The sequence below is a fragment of the Neoarius graeffei genome, chromosome 7 (assembly GCF_027579695.1).
Source record: "Neoarius graeffei isolate fNeoGra1 chromosome 7, fNeoGra1.pri, whole genome shotgun sequence".
Taxonomy (NCBI): Eukaryota; Metazoa; Chordata; class Actinopteri; order Siluriformes; family Ariidae; genus Neoarius; species Neoarius graeffei.
The window spans coordinates 56,333,485-56,357,037 of record NC_083575.1 but is presented as its reverse complement, the minus strand read 5'-3'; the positions used below and the strand labels follow the sequence as shown (position 1 = coordinate 56,357,037).

Sequence of the window (23,553 nt, the reverse complement as noted above, 5' to 3'; positions counted from 1 at the left end):
TAAAAATCAGTTGACATCAGCAGTGTTCCTCATACAATTCTGATTGGACATAATCGGGAGTATTTTTAATTTGGCAGTAGGGATTTCCCAAAACCAGGAGATTATCCAGTTTTTAACAAATACGATAGGGAGGCGGGAGACGGAGGCTAAAATCAGGAGACTCCCGCCGAAATCGGGAGGGTTGGCAAGTATGTTATTATATTTGTATTTATTCTATTTGTTATTAGTGCATCTGACCAACAGGCAATGAGCTTATGCCATCATGTGTTGTCTGGCATCGTCCACAATTAAAAAAAAAAAATCGCTTCTTCTCTCTCAATTCTTCACTGATTTTTATTCTTTTTGGCAGGAAGTTAGGTCTGCCTGGGGTGCATATAACTTCTACCTAAATTTGCATAACTGCAATTAATAATGAAGATATGAGCCCTAACGAGCAGTTTCCACACAAATTGCTTCTTCTCCCTCAATTCTTCACAGATTTTGATTCTTTCTGGCATGAAGGCCAGGGTACCTAGGGTGCATATAACTTCTACCCAGATTTGCTTAATTACAATTATTAATGAAGTTATGGACTAATTAATCCTTAATGAGCAGTTCAACAAAAATCACTTCTCCCTCAGTCAATTCCTCGCCGTTTTGGATTCTTTCTGGCAAATAGGTCAGTATTCCTAGGAAGTATATAACTTCTATATATAGATTGTATATAGTGTTTAGAGCTTGCAACATTTACTCGTATTATGCAAGGTGGCCCAATTTAAATCGTTCCTTCTGGACTAGACGGGGCTGGAGTGAGCTATGCTGTCATTGACGGTCTCGTTATATATTTGCCATTCATTTATATTTATGTTATGCACAGCTTTCATGTATATAGGGATTAGGGATAAAATTAGCTCATGTTTTAAGTCGTTCAAATTCTGTAAAGCTGCTTTGCGACAATGTTTATTGTTAAAAGCGCTGTACAAATAAACTTGATTTGATTTATATAATTGCCAGCTTCTGAAACCCTGTGCCTAATAAAGATTATTATTATTATTATTATTATTATTATTACTACTACTTGGGGACATAAATAGACATGGAATGTAATGAATGCAGAAAATCTAAAAACAGAGACTTTTGGTTTTTATAGACAAAAAAAACCTAGTTTTAAATACATAATGAAATTGCATGTCTTTCCATTCTAGTTCCTGCTTGTGTGGTTTATAAGGTTTATAAGGCCTGGTACACACAAGGATTTTCAACTCTTATCCAATTTTTAAAATGTGGAAGACCACAGAGATAACAGATTTAACCGATTTTTAAACCGATTTATTTTAATCCTAAGAACCCACAAACCAACGATTCAATCAAGATGCAAGACCACACACTTGGCAATTACACTGTACGATTTCAGAGTGACGATTCTGGGGATTTTGGGATCTCACAGAAATCACAGATGGAGGGGAGAGTGAAACCCATGATAATTAGAAATGTAGTTATTTTTATACATTCTCTGACCTTCCACTGCCTTGGAGATGCCGTGCTAAACATGACAGTTCCCGGTCAGCTCACTCTCTGCGTAATATTCCATCACTGTTCCTCAGGCTGGCCCCACACCAGAGGATAATTGGCCCATTCCAGTATTCAACTGTTCGGTTTGGGTGACTGTGCAGTTGAATGAATGTGCAGTTGTACAGGTATTAATAAATAAATAAAAATAACATAATAAAGTGGACGGTGAGTGTATATCAAGAGACAAGCTTTTCAGGGATTAAACAGTGCCTTGCAAAAGTATTCATCCCCCTTGGTGTTTGTCCTGTTTTGTTGCATTACAAGCTGGAATTAAAATGGATTTTGGGGGGGTTAGCACCATTTAATTTACACAACATGCCTACAACTTTAAAGATGCACATTGTTGTTTTTTTATTGTGACACAAACAATAATTAAGATGAAAAAACAGGAATCTGGAGTGTGCATAAGTCCCCCCAAGTCAATACTTTGTAGAGCCACCTTTTGCTACAATTACAGCTGTACAGTAAGTCTCTTGGGGTATGTCTCTATTAGCTTCGCACATCTAGCCACTGGGATTTTTGCCCATTCCTCAAGGCTAAACTGCTCCAACTCCTTCAAGTTAGATGGGTTGGGTTGGTGTACAGCAATCTTCAAATTATGCCACAGATTCTCAATTGGATTGAGGTCTGGGCTTTGACTAGGCCATTCCAAGACATTTAAATGTTTCCCTTTAAACCACTCCAATGTCACTTTAGCAGTATGTTTAGGGTCATTGTCCTGCTAGACCGTGAACCTTCGTCCCAGTCTCAAACCTCTGGCTGACTCAAACAGGTTTTCTTCCAGAATTGCCCTGTATTTAGTGCCAGCCATCTTTCCTTCAGTCCTGACCAGCTTTCCTGTCCCTGCAAATGAAAAACATCCCTACAGCATGATGCTGCCACCACCATGCTTCATTGTAGGGATGGTGTTCTCAGGGTGTTGGGATTGTGCCACACATGGCATTTCCCATGATGGCCAAAATGTTCAATTTTTGTCTCATTTGACCAGAGAAGCTTCTTCCATGTGTTTGGGGAGTCTGCCACATGTTGTTGGGCAAACTCCAAACATGATTTTTTTAAGCAATGACTTTTCTGGCCACTCTTCCATAAAGCCCCACTCTGTGGCATGTATGGCTTAAAGTGGTCCTATGGACAGATACTCCCATCTCCTCTGTGGATCTCTGCAGTTCCCTCAGCATTATTGTTGTTGTCTTTGTTGCATCTCTGATTAATACCCTCCTTGCCCAGTCTGTGAATTTTGGTGGGTGGCCTTCTCTTATCAGGTTTGTAGTGGTGCCATATTCTTTCCATTTTGCTATAATGGATTTAATGGTGCTCCCTGGGATATTCAAAGTTTGGGATATTTTTTATAACGCAACCCTGATCTATACTTCTCCACAACTTTGTCTCTGACCTGTTTGGAGTGCTCCTTGGTTTTCATATTGCTTGCTTAGTAGTGTTGCAGAGTCAGGGTCCTTCCAGAACAGGTTGCTTGATACAGACATCATGTGACACTTTGATTGCACACAGGTGGATCTTAATCAACTAATTATGTGACTTATAAAGTGAATTGGTTGGTCCAGCTCTTATTTAGGAGTTTCATACGAAAGGGGGTGAATACTTATGCACACTCCAGATTTCTGTTTTTTTTTATCTTAATTATTGTTTGTCACAATAAAACAACAATTTTCACCTTTAAAGTGGTAGGCATGTTGTGTAAATCAAATAGTGCTAACCCCCCCAAAAAAAATCCATTTTAATTCCAGCTTGTAATGCAACAAAACAGGACAAACACCAAGGGGGATGAATACTTTTGCGAGGCACTGTATGATGGGTGATAAAATTCTGCCAATTGGGCAGATCTTAAACCTTCATCAAAGTTGCAAAGTTTCAGATAATGCGATGGTCATGAGTGGACAAGAACAGTGAATGAAACAATTTTATGTTGAGTTTTGGAAATGTATTGCTATGGTTTAAAAGAACGTGTTATAGTTATCAAAAAAAAAAACCTGAAAAATGATTGACGTGACCAAAATAGCAATTTTTGCCTGTAATGTCTTGCCTTAATATCAACATCCTGGCAGCTAAGGATTACATTAGTATATTGATAATTTTGTATTGTCTACTCTCCACTGACTAGAGTTCATGGGTACCTATTTTAGTGTTCAGCTTGCTGTTCCAAATAATCTCACGAGTTTTCTATGCGACTGAGGTCCAGTGAGACCAGTCAAAGTGTTCTAGTGTTGCATTATGCTTGTCAAACAAGTCACATAAAAATTTGGCCCTGTGCACCCTGCTGCTGTCATCCTGCAACGTGAAAGTGTCAGTGTTGTATTCTGCTTGGACATGAAACATGAAAAGGCAAATCTCAGAGTGTGGTCAACAACTGACCCTCCAGTTTAATGCTTTTAAGTTTTAAATTACATTTGTCCAGGTGTGCAACCTACTGACATTGTAAAATTAGGTGCTGCTATTTGTGGATGCAGCACGCTTTTTTTTTTTTGTCTGGGGAGCTTATTACACAAACAGCACATATCAGCAACCTGTATAAAAATACACTCTGTCTTTCACATTTATTTCCCCTGCCATGTACTATGTAAGTGCAGAGGCAGAAACAGACAATCTTCCAGGTCTCAGTCAATGAAACGTCCACAAGACCAGATGCAAACACAAAGGGAACAAATCAATACTAATCATTTCACAACGTTGCCCTCAGAGGAAATGAAACATCGTCTTGTGTTTTCCCATTTCATCAATATTCTGCCATAAAAAATACACAGCACAAATCCAACCCATCTGACTGACGTGTGAAACAGATCTATGAAAAGCAAACGACTGAAATAGCAAAAGGAGGCAGATGTACCCAAGGCCGTGAAACTGGACTTCAAAAAAATATAGCAGCACAAAAACAGAAACACTTGCCTGAAGAGGAAAACAGATATTAGCAAGCTGTCTGATAATCATTGGGATAATGAGAGATAAATTGTATTTACAGGGTATTATCTGATGTGCTGAAGTGCATGGCAGAATTCTGATGAACTTAGGCAATTTTTCAGGAAGCAACAAGGTGCACATACTTTTCAGCAAGCTAGAAACAAGCTATGTACTAGTGCAAAAAACATTACAGAAGAGAGGGTGGTATTTAGAGAAACCTTCTTAATCAGTGGCATATTAATTTTTTTTGTTAATATAATTCTACACATAATAGTCTGTGTGGAAATTGAAGAAGAAAATGATTAGACTATTTGGTGTGTCTTTATCCTGTCTTTCAAGATGAGACAGTCCCTGTGTCCAAAATCACTCACTCGTTCACTACTCCCTACTCACTATATAGGGAATTACTATATACTGTAGTGATTTCATTGATAAAATGAAAAAAACACTTTTGGACACTACTCCGCCGCGCCGTTATTTACGTCATTACTGTCACACAATTAAAACGGGTCAGATCAGTCAGCTGGTGAGTTTTCAAAATAATAAATACATGCATGTATTTTTGTCATAAATCCATATTATACTGAGTGTATTTCCCACATTAATAAATACAAAATACTTTGTGTCTGCTGCATCTTTCAGTTCTTTTAAATCAAGGCTGGATACTTTCTTCTTTGCCACTGCCTTTTATTAAATCAAATTTGAGGCTTTTGAATTGATTTCTTTCAGTGCAACCGCAATGCATGATGGGCTATATTGCTTGGTTAGTGACCACTGGTTGTACACTACTTTTCGTGATGCATTGTGGGATACTTTGAGTGCACTATATAGGGTGTAATAAATTTCACTATACATTCGGACAGCACTACAAACTGGCAAACTCACTATACAGTCCATTATATAGTGAGTAATGAGTGATTTCGGACACATCAATTGAGTCTGACATGAGGAAGGAGAACGTTTGGCTAGCAAAAGCATAAACTGTAAAAACACCAAGGGTCGATTTTACGGTAACAATGCAACAATTAAAAGGCAATATGACAATGGACACTATCATAATGACAGTGGAACAGTGTTGGTAATGAGTGTACAAGTCGCATACAGAGATTATAAAGGTAAGAAGTGACTAACTACCTTATCTTCCTTCTTCTCCACCATTACAGATGCAGGAAATGAGATGGGGAGGGGAGTAAGAAGGGAAATCAGAGTTAAGAACATTAGCATTGTAAATGAACATATTGTACATGGAATAGAGTAGAAAACAATCTTGATTTATTCAAAAATGTATCTGGCTCTATTTAGTTAAGAGTAAACCACTGAAGTAGATAAATAATTGAATTAAAATTAAAGAGATTTTGACAACTATCAATCATCTTTCCATTGCTACAAAGTCACTGAATTTGAGAGCTGATCAGAGAAATACATTTGAAGGCATGCTTCTACTGACAGCACATTGCAAGGACGTGCAAATTTGTGACTCGGAATTTCACAATATGTTTTACAAGAACCAATTCCCAATGGTAATAAGAGACAGTTCATGGGTCAACAAAGATGGGAATATTTGGTTCTGCTTTGTAAATATCATTTCATATCCTGAAAGACAGTAGTAAGACCAGCGATGTTGTATGGTTTGGAGACAGTGGCACTGACAAAAAGACAGGAAGCGGAACTGGAGGTAGCGGAGTTGAAGATGCTGAGATTTCCATTGGGAGTGACAAAGTTGGACAGGATTAGAAACGAGAATATTAGAGGGCTAGCATATGCAGGATGGCTTGGAGACAAAGTGAAAGAGGTGAGACTGAGATGGGTTGGACATGTACAGAGGAGAGGTCCAGGGTATATTGGGAAAAGAATGCTGGAGATGGAGTTGCCAGGGAGAAGGAAAAGAGGAAGACCAAAGATGAGATTTATGGATGTGGTGAAGGAGTACATGAGGATGGTTGATGCTACAGAAAAAAATACGGAGGACAGGAGGAGATGGAGGGACATTATCCGCTGTGGCAACCCCTAACAGGAACAGCCAAAAGAAGGAGAAGAAGAAGAAGAAAATTCTGAAAGACAAGGATGAATGAATACACACACTGAAAGGTAAAGACAAACAATATTACAGAGTTGTACTCATCAAACATCATAATCTGTCCTGTCACTCCCTCTTTTATGCAAACACACACATGGCCATACTGCTCTGTAGTTTTATGTTGGATCTCTAAGTGTCTGATAACTGCACACCTGTTGTCCACTGCAACCCCCAGCAATGGAGCTATTAAAAGCATTTCATTGCTGTCAGCTACTGTTTCCTACTATACAGTCCATCATACTGAGTACGTGCAGCTCTCTATGTTTAACCTCTCAGCCCACTCTCATTAATAGCACATGCCAGGATGAGAAGAGAAACTGGGAATGCTCCTCTCAGCAAAGCTAACCTTCAGGCTGCTCCCATCCATATACTGGACTCATGGTATCATCCCAGATCACATTAAGGGCTCCTGACTCTACATCACCCACAAAGACAGCCGAACATCTAAAAACCAACCTTCACTGGACGAGCACATTCTCAAACTACCACTCATACCATTATTCTTTAGCTCTTTTCAAGTAGCTCGGGAAAAAATATATTAAAAATCCATCCATCCATCCATCCATCCATCCATCATGTGTAGCTGCAGTTTTCCTGTTTAGGGTGGCAGGCAAGCTGGAGCCTATCCCAGCTGACTATGGGCGAGAGGCGGGGTACACCCTGGACAAGTCGCCAGATCATCACAGGGCTGACACATAGAGACAAACAACTATTCACACTCACATTCACACCTACGGTCCATTTAGAGCCACCAATTAGCCTAACCTGCATGTCTTTGGACTGTGGGGGAAACCGGAGCACCCGGAGGAAACCCACACAGACAGAACAGGAGAACATGCAAACTCAAGGCCATTGTTGGCCGCTGGACTCAAACCCAGGACCTTCTTGCTGTGAGGCGACAGTGCTAACCACTACACCACCATGCCGCCCCCATATTAAAAAACATATTGATCATTTTGCCTGTGATCTGTGACTTTTATTAATTACATCTAACCCTTTATGCACTCAGCCCCAGTTATTGTAAATATATATCCTCCTTTGGCGAGCTAATCCCATAGTTCAAAGCTGTCTGTTTTGTTGACTTCTAACACTGGACTCATTATGAAAGCACACTAATTAAGCCTTTGGGTTTAGGGACAGAAGCTTTAGGGAATAAAATAAATAAGGTAAGAAGGTAAATATCATGCTCAGGGAGGGAGTCACTGTTTCTGGGGTTTCCCTGCCAGTGGTACTGATACCCCCTGTAGAGATGACGCGTCAGCCAGAGCCTCCCAGCAAGGTCATGCAGTGACCCCCTGGTGGCCAAGGCCCTCATCTCCTCTGACTAATGCCTAATTAACCTTTCCGCCTGGCTCACACTTCTTCCTTCTCCTGTGCTTAAATGTCCTTACATCAGTGGGTAAGACATGGGTAGTGGATCAACCCTATCTATACAGGTGTAAGCAGAAACAATCAGCGACAAGAGCACAGCCAGAATAGACAGACAGAAAAGCAGTTTGGAGATTACACATGTTGGATAGGCAGATATAGAGATTCAAATAACAGCTAGGAAAGTGCAAACACAGCGTTTTCAGGTTCATCCAGCAGAAGGTCCAGTAGAGAATGAGAACACTTACACTGTTGGAGCGTAGAGAGACCCTTCCTCCACAGCGGGCACAGAACTTGGTCTGGCAGTAGGAACAGAGGTTTCCACAGCCATCAGCAAACTTGGTCTTGTGGCAAATGCCACAGGTGGGTGCATCATCCTTGTGTTGGCCCTGCTGCCTCTGCTGGGGCTCCTGCGCTATCCGCCGCACCTGCTCCTTATAGCTGGGAAACTGCTGGTGCATACTGACGAGAGGAGAAGAGAAAAGATGAAATGAAAAAAGAGGAGAACAAGAACGAAACAAGAGGACAGGTGTGCAGGGAAGAGGGAAGGAGAAAGAAGTAGAGGAGATGAGAGGAGACAAGATGAAAATCAAGGAGATGAAAAAAGAAATAGAAAAGGAGGGCACAAAGATGAGAGAGAGAGAGAGAGAGAGAGAGAGAGAGAGAGAGAGAGAAAACTCAGCAATTACAGAAAAATATCCAGTTTCCCAGAGAAATTAAAGATGCACATTTTTATAAACATTCAGTGCAACTTTAGTCCTACTGAATTTATAGAATCAATGCCTTACTATAAAATATTGATGTACTGGATCTACACTTCAGCATTCATTCATTACACAAGTAGTTAAGCCAACCTTTGAGTTAATTTTATTCCTGAGAAGCAACTCTCTTACTATCTTGATCAAGATAGCTCTGAGTTAAATATGTTCCGGGCAAAGGGATGTGATCCAGTTGTCATGGTGGAAAAAAAGAAGCTTCTAATGCTCGTACATTAGTGCTGATGGAGCTGATGAGCTGCCAGACTGGTGCTGAGGTTGAAGGAAATGTGAGATTTTAGAGGACAGGCCCAATACAACAATCTCCAGTGAAAAATCAATAGAACACGGTGACGCCACTGAACCGTGTTCCTCACAACACTTTTCCTTGCTCTTTTCTCTACTACGTCTCTCTCTCTCTCTCTCTCTCTCTGTCTCTCTCTCTCTCACACACACACACACACACACACACACACACAAAACCTCACATTTCTGATGACACTCACTACGTTTACATGCACATAGAGAGAATCGAATTTCTGCCGTTGCTCGACTGAAATCGAAGTTCAAAATGCCATGTATACACCTTAATTCGGCTGAAATTGAACCGAACTTGATTTCTCGGAATCGAGCTACACGACCTAGTTTATGCGATTTCTGCCGAGCTACTTTGTGCATGTATACCCTATCAAGCTAGTTGTCAAGCTACTTCCGGAAGTGACGAGTGACGAGACCACAAGCGGGAAACACAACAGCCTCGGTCGGCATGACAACAGTAGTAGCGAGCAGCAGAAGAGGTCAGGAGGAACAAACGAAGAAGAGAAAATGGCGATGTAGAGCTCTCTGAAGTGTGGGTGGAGCACAGAGGACGGCAGGACAAAGCTTCTGGTACTAATAGGCTTTTTATTGTCAGACTTTTCAGTTTAACAGCCTACTTTTATTCGTGAGAGAAAAACAAACACACACACACACACACACACACACGTGCGCGCGCTGTGTTCTAGTCCCGGGATGAGCTCTCCCCTCTGCTCTCCCTCTGCCTCCTTAAATAAGGCGCGGTTACTGGGAAGACACACAAACACAGGTTAATTACCGTCAGGTGAAGTGATTCTGCCACTCACCTTCCCTGGCTCCGCCCTCCTGTCACAGACCGGCGCTTGACCACGCCCCCACTGCCACAGGCAAGCAGAAACGTGCACTTCTGGAGCAATGAGGAGACAGAGTTCATGCTCATTCAGCTTAAGGAGTTGAATATATTAAAATTCATGGACGGGAGAAAAACGCGCAATGGAGAACACGGAACTGATAACTTTGTTTACACTCTTGAATAGCTCTTCTTCATGACGACAACCGGAAGTGTACCAACACGATGGGGCGTATTGCGCCACCTGTGGCTCGGGTGCACAATGCACCTCACACAATAGCCCGATTTCATTGTGTGCATGTAGGATTGGATTTCTCTGGCACCCTGCTGGGACCTTCAGCTCGATTACCGACAGCAGCTCGATTTGGATGTGCATGTAAACGTAGTCACTGAAAGAGCACACTACTCATCAGGATTGCAGCAATATTCACTCTTCTGTCATTTAACTAAATGAAAATTATTCTACAGTGTCAATTTAAATCAAAAGAATCTTCAAAAATCACCAAAAAATACTAAAGCAATATTGACAATATTGGCAACCAACACACAACTTTTATCAACAATACTCATCAGAATCTCATCAGAGTCAAACTTTACTTTCACTGGGTCTGTCTTCATCACAGATTCCTCAATATCTTAAATAACCTATAAGGAATGTTTACGAAAGTTAACACAGGAACATTTGCCAAGCCATGCAGCACTGCCCCAGAGAGAGGAAGTGAAATCCTTACATCAACCCCCCACCACTTCACTTCTCCCTTAGACCTCACATTGCTTTTTCTCCCCCCCTCCTTGCCCCCAGCCAGCACTGCCTGCAGGGCAAAGGTCAGGAAAAGGGCATCTAACAGTGATGTAACTTTTGCTGCTTCTAGACGGGCACTTGTGCTGGAACAAGTTGTTCCCGGAACAATGTGACACTGGTGGGTACAACTTGCTCCACTTTATGAGGCGGTGCAAATTGTCCTGGAAAACCTTGTTCTGATAGCAGCTAGTTTCTGCTTACTGTCTAAACACAATCAGCAAATAGAACACTACATACATGGTAGTGTTCACCCGGGTCATTTTTTATCTGGACAAGACTGCTTCACAGCAAATTTAATGGTCAGTTCTTCTCTAGTGCATTTCCTTGTCAAACTTCTCCACCTTTAAACCACAGAATGGAGTCAAGTGATTCCCAAGCCAATCACAGTGATAACTGGATTAAAGAAGTTCTCACCCTCATCTAGTTGTTTGGAGATGCAGATCATCTCATCTCATTATCTCTAGCCGCTTTATCCTTCTACAGGGTCGCAGGCAAGCTGGAGCCTATCCCAGCTGACTACGGGTGAAAGGCGGGGTACACCCTGGACAAGTCGCCAGGTCATCACAGGGCTGACACATAGACACAGACAACCATTCACACTCACAATCACACCTACGGTCAATTTAGAGTCACCAGTTAACCTAACCTGCATGTCTTTGGACTGTGGGGGAAACCGGAGCACCCGGAGGAAACCCACGCGGACACGGGGAGAACATGCAAACTCCGCACAGAAAGGCCCTCACCGGCCGTGGGGCTCGAACCCAGGACCTTCTTGCTGTGAGGCGACAGCGCTAACCACTACACCACCGTGCCGCCCATGCAGATCATTGTTTTTTCAATTTAACATTCATCTAGAAGAGCCAACTCAAAGAGTTGATTCGTCCCATGAATGACACATCACTCAATGTGAATCAGTTTTCCAGAAGTGAAAGTTGGATTTACCACCGAATCACCAAGCATTTAAACAGAAACAAGCAGCGAGAGGACAATAAAGCAAGTTAAAAACAAGCTGCTGGTCACTGATTTGCACATGTGCACTTGTGTTTACCTATTTAATCTCCAGTTTGCCACTCATAGTGCATGTTTAAACACGAAGGAAAGTGGGAACAACTTGTTCCAGGCACAACGTGTTCCCGCTGCCTGTGTAAAAAGCACATTTGTCACTGTTGGGTGCTGCTCACAAGGGTGATGCAGTGGTTTGTATTGTTGCCTCACAGCAAGCAGGTTCAGGGTTTGAATCTAGCAGTCAAGCCTTTCTGTCTGGAGTTTACATGTTCTCCTCTTGCCTGTGTGGGTTTCTTCCCACCAGACGCGCAGCTTGTGAACAGGCAAGCAGGCAACTGCTTAGGGCCCCCTGGCCCAGGGGCCCCCCGACAGTCGGGGCCCGAGAGCTTATTTATTTTGTTTTTTATTGTTTTTATTGTTCTTTACCATTGTATTTTCACATTTGGAATTTAAAAAACTTTGGTTTCATACATTTTTCGTTGGTGTCAGATTATTTATAACATATTGGTGATGAACACTGGTCAGAAGGGCCCCCTGGAAATTTTTGCTTGGGGCCACAACAGACTCTAGAATTGCCTCTGCTTCCCACAGTCCAAAACCATGCAGATTAGGTCAACTGGCTACTCTAATGCCGCTTTTCCACTACAAACGCGGCTGAGTTGGGCTGAGCCGTGCCATGCTGATTCGGGCTGAGCGGGGCTGTTGGAGTTGCATTTCGACTACAACCGCGCTGAACCGTGCTGGCTGGAAGTGGGTGGACACATTGGGTGGAGTTAGCGAAAGTGGGTGGACGTCACGTGATGTCGTTAAGCGGCGCAAACAGTGACATCAGTGATCTTTTAAGCGGTAGTCTCACGACCCGGATAGTAAACAATAAACATGGAGGACATGGAGTCGTTAGTGTTGCTGGTCTTGGTGCTGTGGCTTGTTGTCACCGACAACGCCAACAGATACTGGCAAGAGCGTATAGATGAGGCGAGGCGCATAAGGCTCCAGAAATTCTCGTAATTCGTAATTCTTCTTCTTCCGGGTTTACGGTGTTTACAGATCCCAGCGTGCTCGCGGGGCGTGTGGGCATGTGAGGACACTCCTCCTCACCAATCAGTGCACAGGGGAGTGTCTGCTCACGCCCCCAGCCTCACTCAGCTCGGTTTGGCTCGCTTCAGCCCTACTCCAAAACCGTGCGAGTTTTGGGTGCTAAGCAGGGCTGAAGCGAGCTGAGTCGTGCTGTTTTGAGATAGTTGAAACGCGAGCCGTGTCGGGCTGAAGTGAGCTGAAGCGAGCTGAAGTGAGCTGAAAAAGGGTGGTGGAAAAGGGCCATAAATTGCCCATAGAATGATGGTCTCTCTCTCTCTCTGTGTTAGCCCTGTGATAAATATGCGACCTGTCCAGGGTGTGCCCCTCCTCTCACCCGAAGTCAGCTGGAATTAGCTCCAGCTCATCCATGAGCTGCAATGAATAACCAGTATAGAAAATTAATTACTGTAGATGACAAATAACATTAATGATTGAGTTACTTAAAATGCACAAATGCTACCATAAATTTTTAACAGAACAATACAGTATGAAAAAGAAAGAGATGAGCATCATGTCTTCCACCAAAAAGGACACAGGAACACTTTCTGTACTCTCTACATCACATGAAATGATTTTCAGGAAACAGATAAGTCAGATACACCACGATTAAGACTGCACAGACAACACAGGTTTTCCCAAATGAAACAGAAGTTTATACGAAAGTGTACACACACACAATGTCCATTTCCCCCATTACACTTAACTCCCGCAATATTCTGTCTCTCTCATACTCCCCCCCTCCCCCCCAACCAAAAATAAAAATAACCCTTTTGTGAAATGCAAATCAGGCCCAGTGTCTACAAGACTTGGCAAGCAAACCGCACAGGAATACTGCATTAGCATAGAACTTGGCATAATTAAGGTATGCAGAAGGCCTAATTAGCGTGGCAAAGAGGAGGAACGTGAAGGAGAGTCGGCCTGGAGATGAGCAACGTAAAACGGGTTTTTCTCTCCCTGACTTAACAGCAGGTGGTTTCTGAGGTGACTAAAGCCTGAACATCTAAACTAATTATTTTATATTAGAGTACATTATGATAATTGTCCAGTTTCAAGTTAGTTTTAATACTTCTAGATTTTTAAAAAATATATATTTTGGCAACATAAAAACAAACAGCTATGGGCATTCAGTTAAACAGTGTACAGTACAGAAAAACCAATGAACGAACACGTGTGTCCAAACTTTTGACTGGTACTGCATGTGTGAAACACACTATATGGCCAAAGATTTGTGGACACCTAACCATCACTTCCATATGTGGGTCTTCCCCAAACTTTTGCCGCAAAGTTGGAAGCACACAACTGTACAGGGGGTCTTTGTATGCTGTAGCATTATGGTTTCCCTTCATTGGAACTAAGGGGCCCAAACATGTTCTTGCATGACAATGCCCCTGTGCACAAAGCAAGGTCCATGAAGACATGTTTTACCACAGTTGGAGAGGAAGAACTTGAGAGTCCTGCATACAGGCATGGAGCTCAACCCAACTAAATACCTTTGAGATGAACTGAAATGCCGACTGTGTCTCAGACCACACTGGACATCAGAACTCACTAATGCTCTTGTGGCTGGATGAGCGCAAATCCCCACAGCCACACTCCACAATCTAAAGGAAGGCCTTCCCAGAAGAGAGGAGGTTATTATAACAGCAAAGGTGATGTTCAGCAAGCACAATATAGGTGTGACGGTCAGGTGTCCACATATTTTCAGCTATATAGTGCATGAAATGTGTCTTTTTATTTTTTGCCTTCAAATTCTTATCATTTAAAAAATATTCATATACAAAATATCTCATCTCATCTCATTATCTCTAGCCGCTTTATCCTTCTACAGGGTCGCAGGCAAGCTGGAGCCTATCCCAGCTGACTACGGGCGAAAGGCGGGGTACACCCTGGACAAGTCGCCAGGTCATCACAGGGCTGACACATAGACACAGACAACCATTCACACTCACATTCACACCTACGCTCAATTTAGAGTTAACCTAACCTGCATGTCTTTGGACTGTGGGGGAAACCGGAGCACTCGGAGGAAACCCACGCGGACACGGGGAGAACATGCAAACTCCACACAGAAAGGCCCTCGCCGGCCGTGGGGCTCGAACCCGGACCTTCTTGCTGTGAGGCAACAGCGTTAACCACTACACCACTGTGCCGCCTACACAAAATATTAAAACTATAATTCCACTCTTCTCAGTTGTCTTAAAAAGGTGCTTTGAAGAAAAAGATTAACAGTCATTAAAATTCATGCTTAAATTTATGTAAAGCTGCTTTCTGACAATGGCTAGTGTTAAAAGTCCTACAAATAAATATAATTGGAAGCCAACTGTCATAATACAGTAAAAACAAATTCATTTCTATGGCACTTTTTAAAATAAGCAGCATAGACACTGATGTACATACACACTAATAACACAAACAGTTAATGCCTGTTTTTATTTGCATATTTCTTTATGTTTGTGTCATTCATGGGAAATGTTTTGATCCCTAACTGTAAATGTGCACATTTTTTATTATATGCACATATAATACAAATATTAATAGTAAACTATGTTCACTTAAATATTGAACAAATCAATACTCCACGTTCTCTTTTAAATGTCTCTGCCATTCACAAACAAGTCTGATTAATGATTAATGGTGGATGGCATGTACAGTGGTGCTTGAAAGTTTGTGAACCTTTGAGAATTTTCTATATTTCTGCATAAATATGACCTAAAACATCATCAGATTTTCACACAAGTCCTAAAAGTAGATAAAGAGAACCCAGTTAAACAAATGAGACAAAATATTATACTTGGTCATTTATTTATTGAGGAAAATGAGCCAATATTACATACCTGTGAGTGGCAAAAGTATGTGAACCTCTAGGATTAGCAGTTAATTTGAAGGTGAAATTAGAGTCAGGTGTTTTCAATCAATGGGATGACAATCAGGTGTGAGTGGGCACCCTATTTTATTTAAAGAACAGGGATCTATCAAAGTCTGATCTTCAACACATGTTTGTGGAAGTGTATCATGGCACGAACAAAGGAGATTTCTGAGGACCTCAGAAAAAGCGTTGTTGATGCACATCAGGCTGGAAAAGGTTACAAAACCATCTCTAAAGAGTTTGGACTCCACCAATCCACAATCAGACAGATTGTGTACAAATGGAGGAAATTCAAGACCATTATTACTCTCCCCAGGAGTGCTCAACCAACAAAGATCACTCCAAGAGCAAGGCATGTAACAGTCGGTGAGGTCACAAAGGACCCCAGGGTAACTTCTAAGCAACTGAAGGCCTCTCTCACATTGGCTAATGTTAATGTTCATGAGTCCACCATCAGGAGAACACTGAACAACAATGGTGTGCATGGCAGGATTGCAAGGAGAAAGCCACTGCTCTCCAAAAAGAGCATTGCTGCTCGTCTGCAGGTTACTAAAGATCACGTGGACAAGCCAGAAGGCTATTGGAAAAATGTTTTGTGGATGGATGAGACCAAAATATAACTTTTTGGTTTAAATGAAAAGTGTTATGTTTGGAGAAAGGAAAACACTGCATTCCAGCATAAGAACCTTATCCCATCTGTGAAACATGGTGGTGGTAGTATCATGGTTTGGGCCTGTTTTGCTGCATCTGGGCCAAGACGGCTTGCCATCATTGAGGGAACAACGAATTCTGAATTATACCAGCGAATTCTAAAGGAAAATGTCAGGACATCTGTCCATGAACTGAATCTCAAGAGAAGGTGGGTCATGCAACAAGACAACGACCCTAAGCACACAAGTCGTTCTACCAAAGAATGGTTAAAGAAGAATAAAGTTAATGTTTTGGAATGGCCAAGTCAAAGTCCTGACCTTAATCCAATTGAAATGTTGTGGAAGGACCTGAAGCGAGCAGTTCATGTGAGGAAACCCACCAACATCCCAGAGTTAAAGCTGTTCTGTACGGAGGAATGGGCTAAAATTCCTCCAAGCCGGTGTGCAGGACTGATCAACAGTTACCGGAAACGTTTAGTTGCAGTTATTGCTGCACAAGGGAGTCACGCCAGATACTGAAAGCAAAGGTTCACATACTTTTGCCACTCACAGATATGTAATATTGGATCATTTTCCTCAGTAAATAAATGACCAAGTATAATATTTTTGTCTCATTTGTTTAACTGGGTTCTCTTTATCTACTTTTAGGACTTGTGTGAAAATCTGATGATGTTTTAGGTCATATTTATGCAGAAATATAGAAAGTTCTAAAGGGTTCACAAACTTTCAAGTACCACTGTAAATAACAAGGGCAACTATGTATACTTAGTGTACTTAATTTAAATACGCATTTATTTAAATTGTTGCATATAGAAAAAGAACAGCAACTTTATTTATCACATGTACATAACTCCTTTCTGCATTTAACCCATCTGAAGCAGTGAACAGACACATGCACACACACACGTGAGCAATGAGCACATACACACACACATACATATCCAGGGCAGTGGGTCTGTGTGTGTGCTACAGTGCCCAGGGAGCAGTTGGGGGTTAGGTGCCTTACTCAAGGGCACTTCAGCCCAAGGCCACCCCATGTTAACTTAACTGTATGTCTTGTCTGTTGGGGAAACCGGAACACCTGGAGGAAACCCACGGAGTCACAAGGAGAGCATGCAAACTCCACACAGGAAGGGTCCCATCGGCTGCTGGGCTCGAACCCAGAGCCTTCTTGTTGTGAGGCGACAGTGCTAACCACGACACCACCATGCCGCCCATATAGCTTGTGTTACTTCAACAATGCTATTCAGGAAATTATGTAATGATTTAGTTGTTGCTGTTTTTGTTTTCAACACAGTGCTAAAGCTAGCCTCAAAGATACAGTGCAAAAAGGTCAGATTCCAGTCATGTCATGTCACTCAATATGAGACAGATGGAAAGCTGTATACATGATTTTGCTCCTTTACACAGGTGTCTGCCAGCACTGATGCAAATGCATACGGAGGCTGGAGCATAAGGTATAACCTACATGGCATACACAGTGCTTTCAGAGAAGTGGGCTTAGATTTGACCTACATGGAGAAACATACACCAGACTCCCTCTGTTCCCAACACAGGTGTAAACTCACCCTTTGAGAATCTACTGAGAATACAAGAACAGCGGCTAGATCATACGATAGAGTCTGTGAAGCTTGACATAAATTCAACATGATTTTTATTTGATACTGGGACATAAGATACTGATGAACTTCCAATATTTTGTAGGTTATGCTGGATCTATTCCTTTATTCCACCAGCCCTTCTTAATATATCCAGACACAGAGTACAGCAACCCATTTCATAAAGCCATTCAGTGATTTCCACTTCCTGCCATATCAGCCAAGTAATGATAAAGTCTTGCCCTGCTTGCAGGAGGTTGACCTATATAACAAAGTGCTCCTCTGGGGTGAATACTTCACCTGCTTATAGAAAAGCAACAGGTCTGAACTATAGCAAGCTGAGGCTCATCCCACACTGTCTAACAAATCCACTGGGACAGACCAATCTAGTTATAGGTAAAGTGCTCAAGTGCTCTTCCTTCTGCACTATTCAGGTCTCCTAACAATATTCAGAATATGAACATAAAGGATTTCTTTGATCACTTTACTCCAAAATACACAACACTTTTGACTGAATGAAAACAAATATGACTAAAATCTAATAAAGTGTACTTCCTTGCATGCAGTGCCTTTTCTGTTCCTGAATGAATCCATGAAAGGGTGTACTCACACAAGGCGACCTGTACCACTTCTGAGCATGTTTGACCCCCAAAGTCCAATTCGTTTGACTAGTGTGATTACTGCATGCGTTCAGCTGGCCCGCTTGGAAACGGAAGGCTCAGGCTTGGTTCAGTTGGATGTGAGCATGGTATGCATCTGTGGGATAGTTAATCGTGCCCAAGCACAGAACTCGAACACTATGACAAGCACTTTTTAATTCAATTGAGAATACAGGTAGTCGTCAACTTACGACCTATGCGACCGATCGACTTTACGACCGTCTGGTTATGACTGGCAAGTGTTTCCCAGCTGAGCTAGCTGAGCGTATGACAGTTTCCGCCCCAGCTCCCGGCAGCGCCTCTCGCTGCGTACAACAGTTTCCTCCCCAGCTCCAGGCACATGTGCAGTCTCTCTCGCGCTCCCTCGCACACTCCGTCATACAGTTTCCGCCCCAGCTCCTGGTTTATGAAACGAGCAAATGCTCCCGCCAGCCCGAGCGCTGCAACAGCTGATGATGACATAGATGACCCACAGCCAAGCACCAGTGATGCCAGCGGTCACTAAATTTTGTACTTTGCTATGTTTTACATTTGTATTTTGGTATGTTTCAAACTAAAATGTTTTCTATTTTTCACACCTGTATTTCATATTTTTTGTTTTGCACATACATACATGTCAACCTTTGGTCAATCAAACCTGTATAACCAACCTCCAAAATCCGTATTTCCCTTATAAAATCCGTATAAGATGCAAATTAAAATAATTTACCTAAAATTTGAATGATAATTAACAATGATATATCCCAGTTACTTTTTATTCAATATTAATAACAATAAACCTTCAGAATGAATACAAAGTATTTTTCCAGTCTCACCTGTGAAAGGTAATCCCATGTGATCTCGTTTGGACGGTAAACCTGTTGGTACAGTTAAACACAGCACATGAATGAGGCATCTTTATTCTCGGCTACTGTCTAGACGCTATACCAGAAACGGTTGAAGAATCTCCACTTTGCCACATCCAATATGGATGACGTATGATTCTACGCAGAAGGCGGCATCTATGTTTATATGTCTATGACTTCACGGTTGGCGGGATTCTCGCAATGCGGTGTGCGCATGATCAAAAGTGGAACGAAGTCTCGCTACCACAAGATAACGCGTGATTTCATAAGACTCTTTACTGGCTGTCTGTGCTGTACAGTACGTTTATCATCGTGGGAATTGATTATAGCTCTAAATAAATATTGAAGTTTTTTAAAGAATCCGTATAACTTTATTTATACGCCCGTATACTACGTTTATTGAATCAAATCCGTATAAAATACGGACATTCCGTATAGGTTGACATGTATGCACATATTAAACGAATTGTACTGTACGCAGTGTAGTATGCAATGTTTGACTTAAACCAAATAATGAGCCAAGGTAATCTCATCTCATCTCATTATCTCTAGCCGCTTTATCCTTCTACAGGGTCGCAGGCAAGCTGGAGCCTATCCCAGCTGACTACGGGCGAAAGGCGGGGTACACCCTGGACAAGTCGCCAGGTCATCACAGGGCTGACACATAGACACAGACAACCATTCACACTCACAATCACACCTACGCTCAATTTAGAGTCACCAGTTAACCTAACCTGCATGTCTTTGGACTGTGGGGGAAACCGGAGCACCCGGAGGAAACCCACGCGGACACGGTGAGAACATGCAAACTCCACACAGAAAGGCCCTCACCGGCCACGGGCTCGAACCCGGACCTTCTTGCTGTGAGGCGACAGCGCTAACCACTACACCACCGTGCCGCCCCGAGCCAAGGTAATGAAATAAGAAAATGTTGATAAAATAAGACTTTAAGATGATTACAATGTTCATTTAACATAGGCCGATTTACGACCAGATCGGTTTACGACCAGTCAGTCGTAACCAAATGCAGTCGTAAGTCGACGACTACCTGTATTAGAGTTAATAACGGGTCTGGTTCTCACTTTATTGATGATCGTGGATTTTAGTCAATGAGTAAAGCTGCAAATGCTTCCCTCAGCATCAGCTGTCTCCTTCTAGGGTAAAAACAGACTCCATCGTTCTATGCAACAGAGCTTTTTTTCAACACAAAAAGTTGCATTTTGATGAGGTTACCATACTCGGGCCAGGAACAATATTAGAGCAGGACAGTGGGGGAGTGGAAAGGGGAGACCATCATATTCAAGGTCTCAGGCACAGTACAAGACAACCATGCCTAGTGTGAGTATGCGGTATGAATGAAAATAAAAATGCACTGCAAATTGTCAAGCCTGTCTCCCAGTTCCTCATTGTCCTCCCAGTTCCTCATTGTCCCAGTTCGCCAGTGTAATAACATTCTGAGGTGGCGCAATGAGGAACTGGGAGACAGGCTTGACCATTCATGGTGCGGTTTTATTTTCCTTCGCTTTTCATTGACTACAAATCTCACATGCACGTATGCACGCACAAACACAGCACTGGGAGGCTCAACTTTCTTTTGTTATTGGCTATCTGAAAAACGCACAGAGACACATAAATAGACACCAGTAATTAGACACAGGTGTAACTCATCTCATGTTACCTGCTGGTTCAACGTGACTCCTCGCTGTTCACAGCCAGCGCTCAACCACGCCCTCGCTGCCACAGCATGTTAAACTCAATTAAAGATTGAGATTTTTTCCCTAAAACTAGTCACAGATTGCGAAATCTAGATGAAGTGCAGAAAAACGGAAATGGTACCTCTCAGTGGGGCCAAATTGCTTAACTCACACTGTTATTTGGAAATGGATGTTTCAAAGCATGTGGAAATTATAATAATGAAAAATGTGTCAGGAAAACATCAGGGAAAATTATCACTCCCTGTCAATTTAGAAATTAAGCTGTTCTCCAGGAGAGATAGCCAAACACTTAAAGCTAGGGTAAGCAATTTATTTTAGTAAAATTTTTGTTATGTTTTTTGAAATTCTCTTTACATCCTGACAGCAGTGAATAAATCACATGCTCTGACAGTATAAAGAAAAAAAATCTGTCATCTGTGGCAGTTGCTGGGCTGTAAAAAGCCCATCCAATCATTTCATTTGGTTCAAATGCAATGACGGGATGTCCTACCTGCCTGTCTACCTACCTACCTGCCTAGTTGCGTGCACTCTACCTGTGCACTCATTGCGCATGATGGGGTCTTCCACAAAGGACAGGCAGACATACTGCTAAAGCTAGCTGGCTAGTCAACAGCTGTGAGCACTAATAGCCATGTTTGTTGTTTACATTCATTATGACAATGTTAGATGTTTTCTTATGTGAATGCACCACGAGGTAGTTGGACATGACAATGATGTGCTACGCTCCACCCCCCAACCCTCTCTTTCATGGACTTGTCCTCCAGCAGTAATCAGGCAGTACGTGTTCATGTGTTTTGGAGAAGTGACTTTGGGGGGAGGACTGAAGGGACAGGGTGGGATTTTTAGGTTGGATACTTTCAAAATCTAGCATACTTTTGCTGGTTTCTTCAACATTGCCTACTCTCACCTTGAATGATCTCTGAAAGAGGACATTTTACAATACAAATAATAGAATGAAAGTTGTTGTCGTTGTTGAATTTTAAATTTTATGCCCTGGAATAAGAAAGCATAAGAACAAACTTTTTTTTTTCAGGCTTTTTTCACTGGATAGGACAGTGTAGAGACAGGAAATGAGTGGGAGAGAGAGAGACGGGGAAGGATCGGGAAATGACCTCGGGTTGGAATCAAACCCGGGTACCTGGTATGGCGCCTTATCCACCTGAGCCACGACGCCCCCAAGAACAAACTTAAAAGAAAACGCATTTGAGTGAAGCTGAGGAAGAAAGGTGCATGAGACACACTTCTGAGTAGGAAGCCCTCAGAAACCTGCTCTTCCTCCACAACCAACAAAACTGAGGTACAGTAACTAATGATAAAACTGCATTTGTTTTCTCCAACAGTCTACTATAGTAAGAGAGCTTTCAAAAGGTGTTCAATATTAAAGCGTCCTGACCTGAATGAGAAACGTTACTTTTGGTAAATATAAATAACTAAAGATAATAAAAGCCTATACATCCAAAATACCAACTCACACTCATAAGTGAGTTAAAGAAGCCCCCCGCCCACCTTTCACTTAGTTCATGGCTAATACTATCTGGTTTCTAACAGGTGTCTAGAGGATTCAGGCTCTGCAAGAGACCGAAGGACTGCCTTCGACTGATGTACTTGAGCTTGTTCAGTGTGGTTCACTGTGCCAGTGTATTATTTCTGCTCCCTCAGACCAGGCAATCAAGCATGAGAGTGAGTGGATGTATCATGTGGTTCCATATGGCACCAGCAGCACATAGATGAACTGGCCTGACTGTGTCTCTCCTCCACCGGAACTTCCCCACTGAGGGTAGCATGTACTGCCCCAACCCCCCAGTAATCTCACACATCAACCAATGCCAATATGCCACCCTATTTCTGGTATTTATAATATTTAATTCTAGCCTATGATTCTAAAAATGCTCTCTGTTTAATGGAAATCACATGATGATTGTTCCGTTTAATATCTTCTAGGTCATTATCCTGCCATTATGCTTTCTTTCTGTTCATTCACTGTCTCTCTTAAGAGACACAAATCATGATCTTTGAAAATCAGTGCTATTCAATCTTAGCCATTTCAGAAGCCAATAAATAAAAGAATAAAAAATAAAATAAAAAAGTAAACGCATAACCCACTGTTGCTCATAATTTATAAAAGTATTTACATAACATATAGATACATAATGGTAACTGTCCACAGGTGATTATTACAGTCTATAAAAGTAGGCACCAGGCTTTAGCTGATTATCACAAAGTCCATAAATATGAAAGGCTACAAACAGCCATCTGCTGATCACCCAAGTCAAAGTATAGCTCATTTTCCAGCCGTATAGCTGTAGAGAAATTTCAGTTCTAATCATTTTGTGGGATGTTGAGTTCTGTAGGGAACTTATCACTGTATGTTGGGTGCTTTGGTGGTACTGCTACAAAGATTTGAATTGTGGAATATTGTCATAAATATTGTTATAAGATAGCTTAAAGGACTATAGAACACAAAAACTGACTGACTAATGGATTGACTGAACGGCTAGCTTCAAAATATATGTTTACATTTAGATATT

At 42.0% G+C, this 23,553-nt stretch overlaps 1 protein-coding gene across 1 annotated transcript in view; it reads right to left on the bottom strand.

Moving 5' to 3' along the window:
• The window catches only part of LOC132889483 (regulating synaptic membrane exocytosis protein 1-like), a 134,793-nt gene that overhangs the window by 76,811 nt on the left and 34,429 nt on the right, over positions 1-23,553 (bottom strand). The window contains exons 3-4 of the mRNA XM_060926034.1: positions 8,158-8,371; positions 5,596-5,607 (exon numbers count right to left, since the gene is read on the bottom strand). Coding sequence (XP_060782017.1) covers positions 5,596-5,607; positions 8,158-8,371 — 226 coding nt within the window. The remainder of the gene's footprint in view (positions 1-5,595; positions 5,608-8,157; positions 8,372-23,553) is intronic.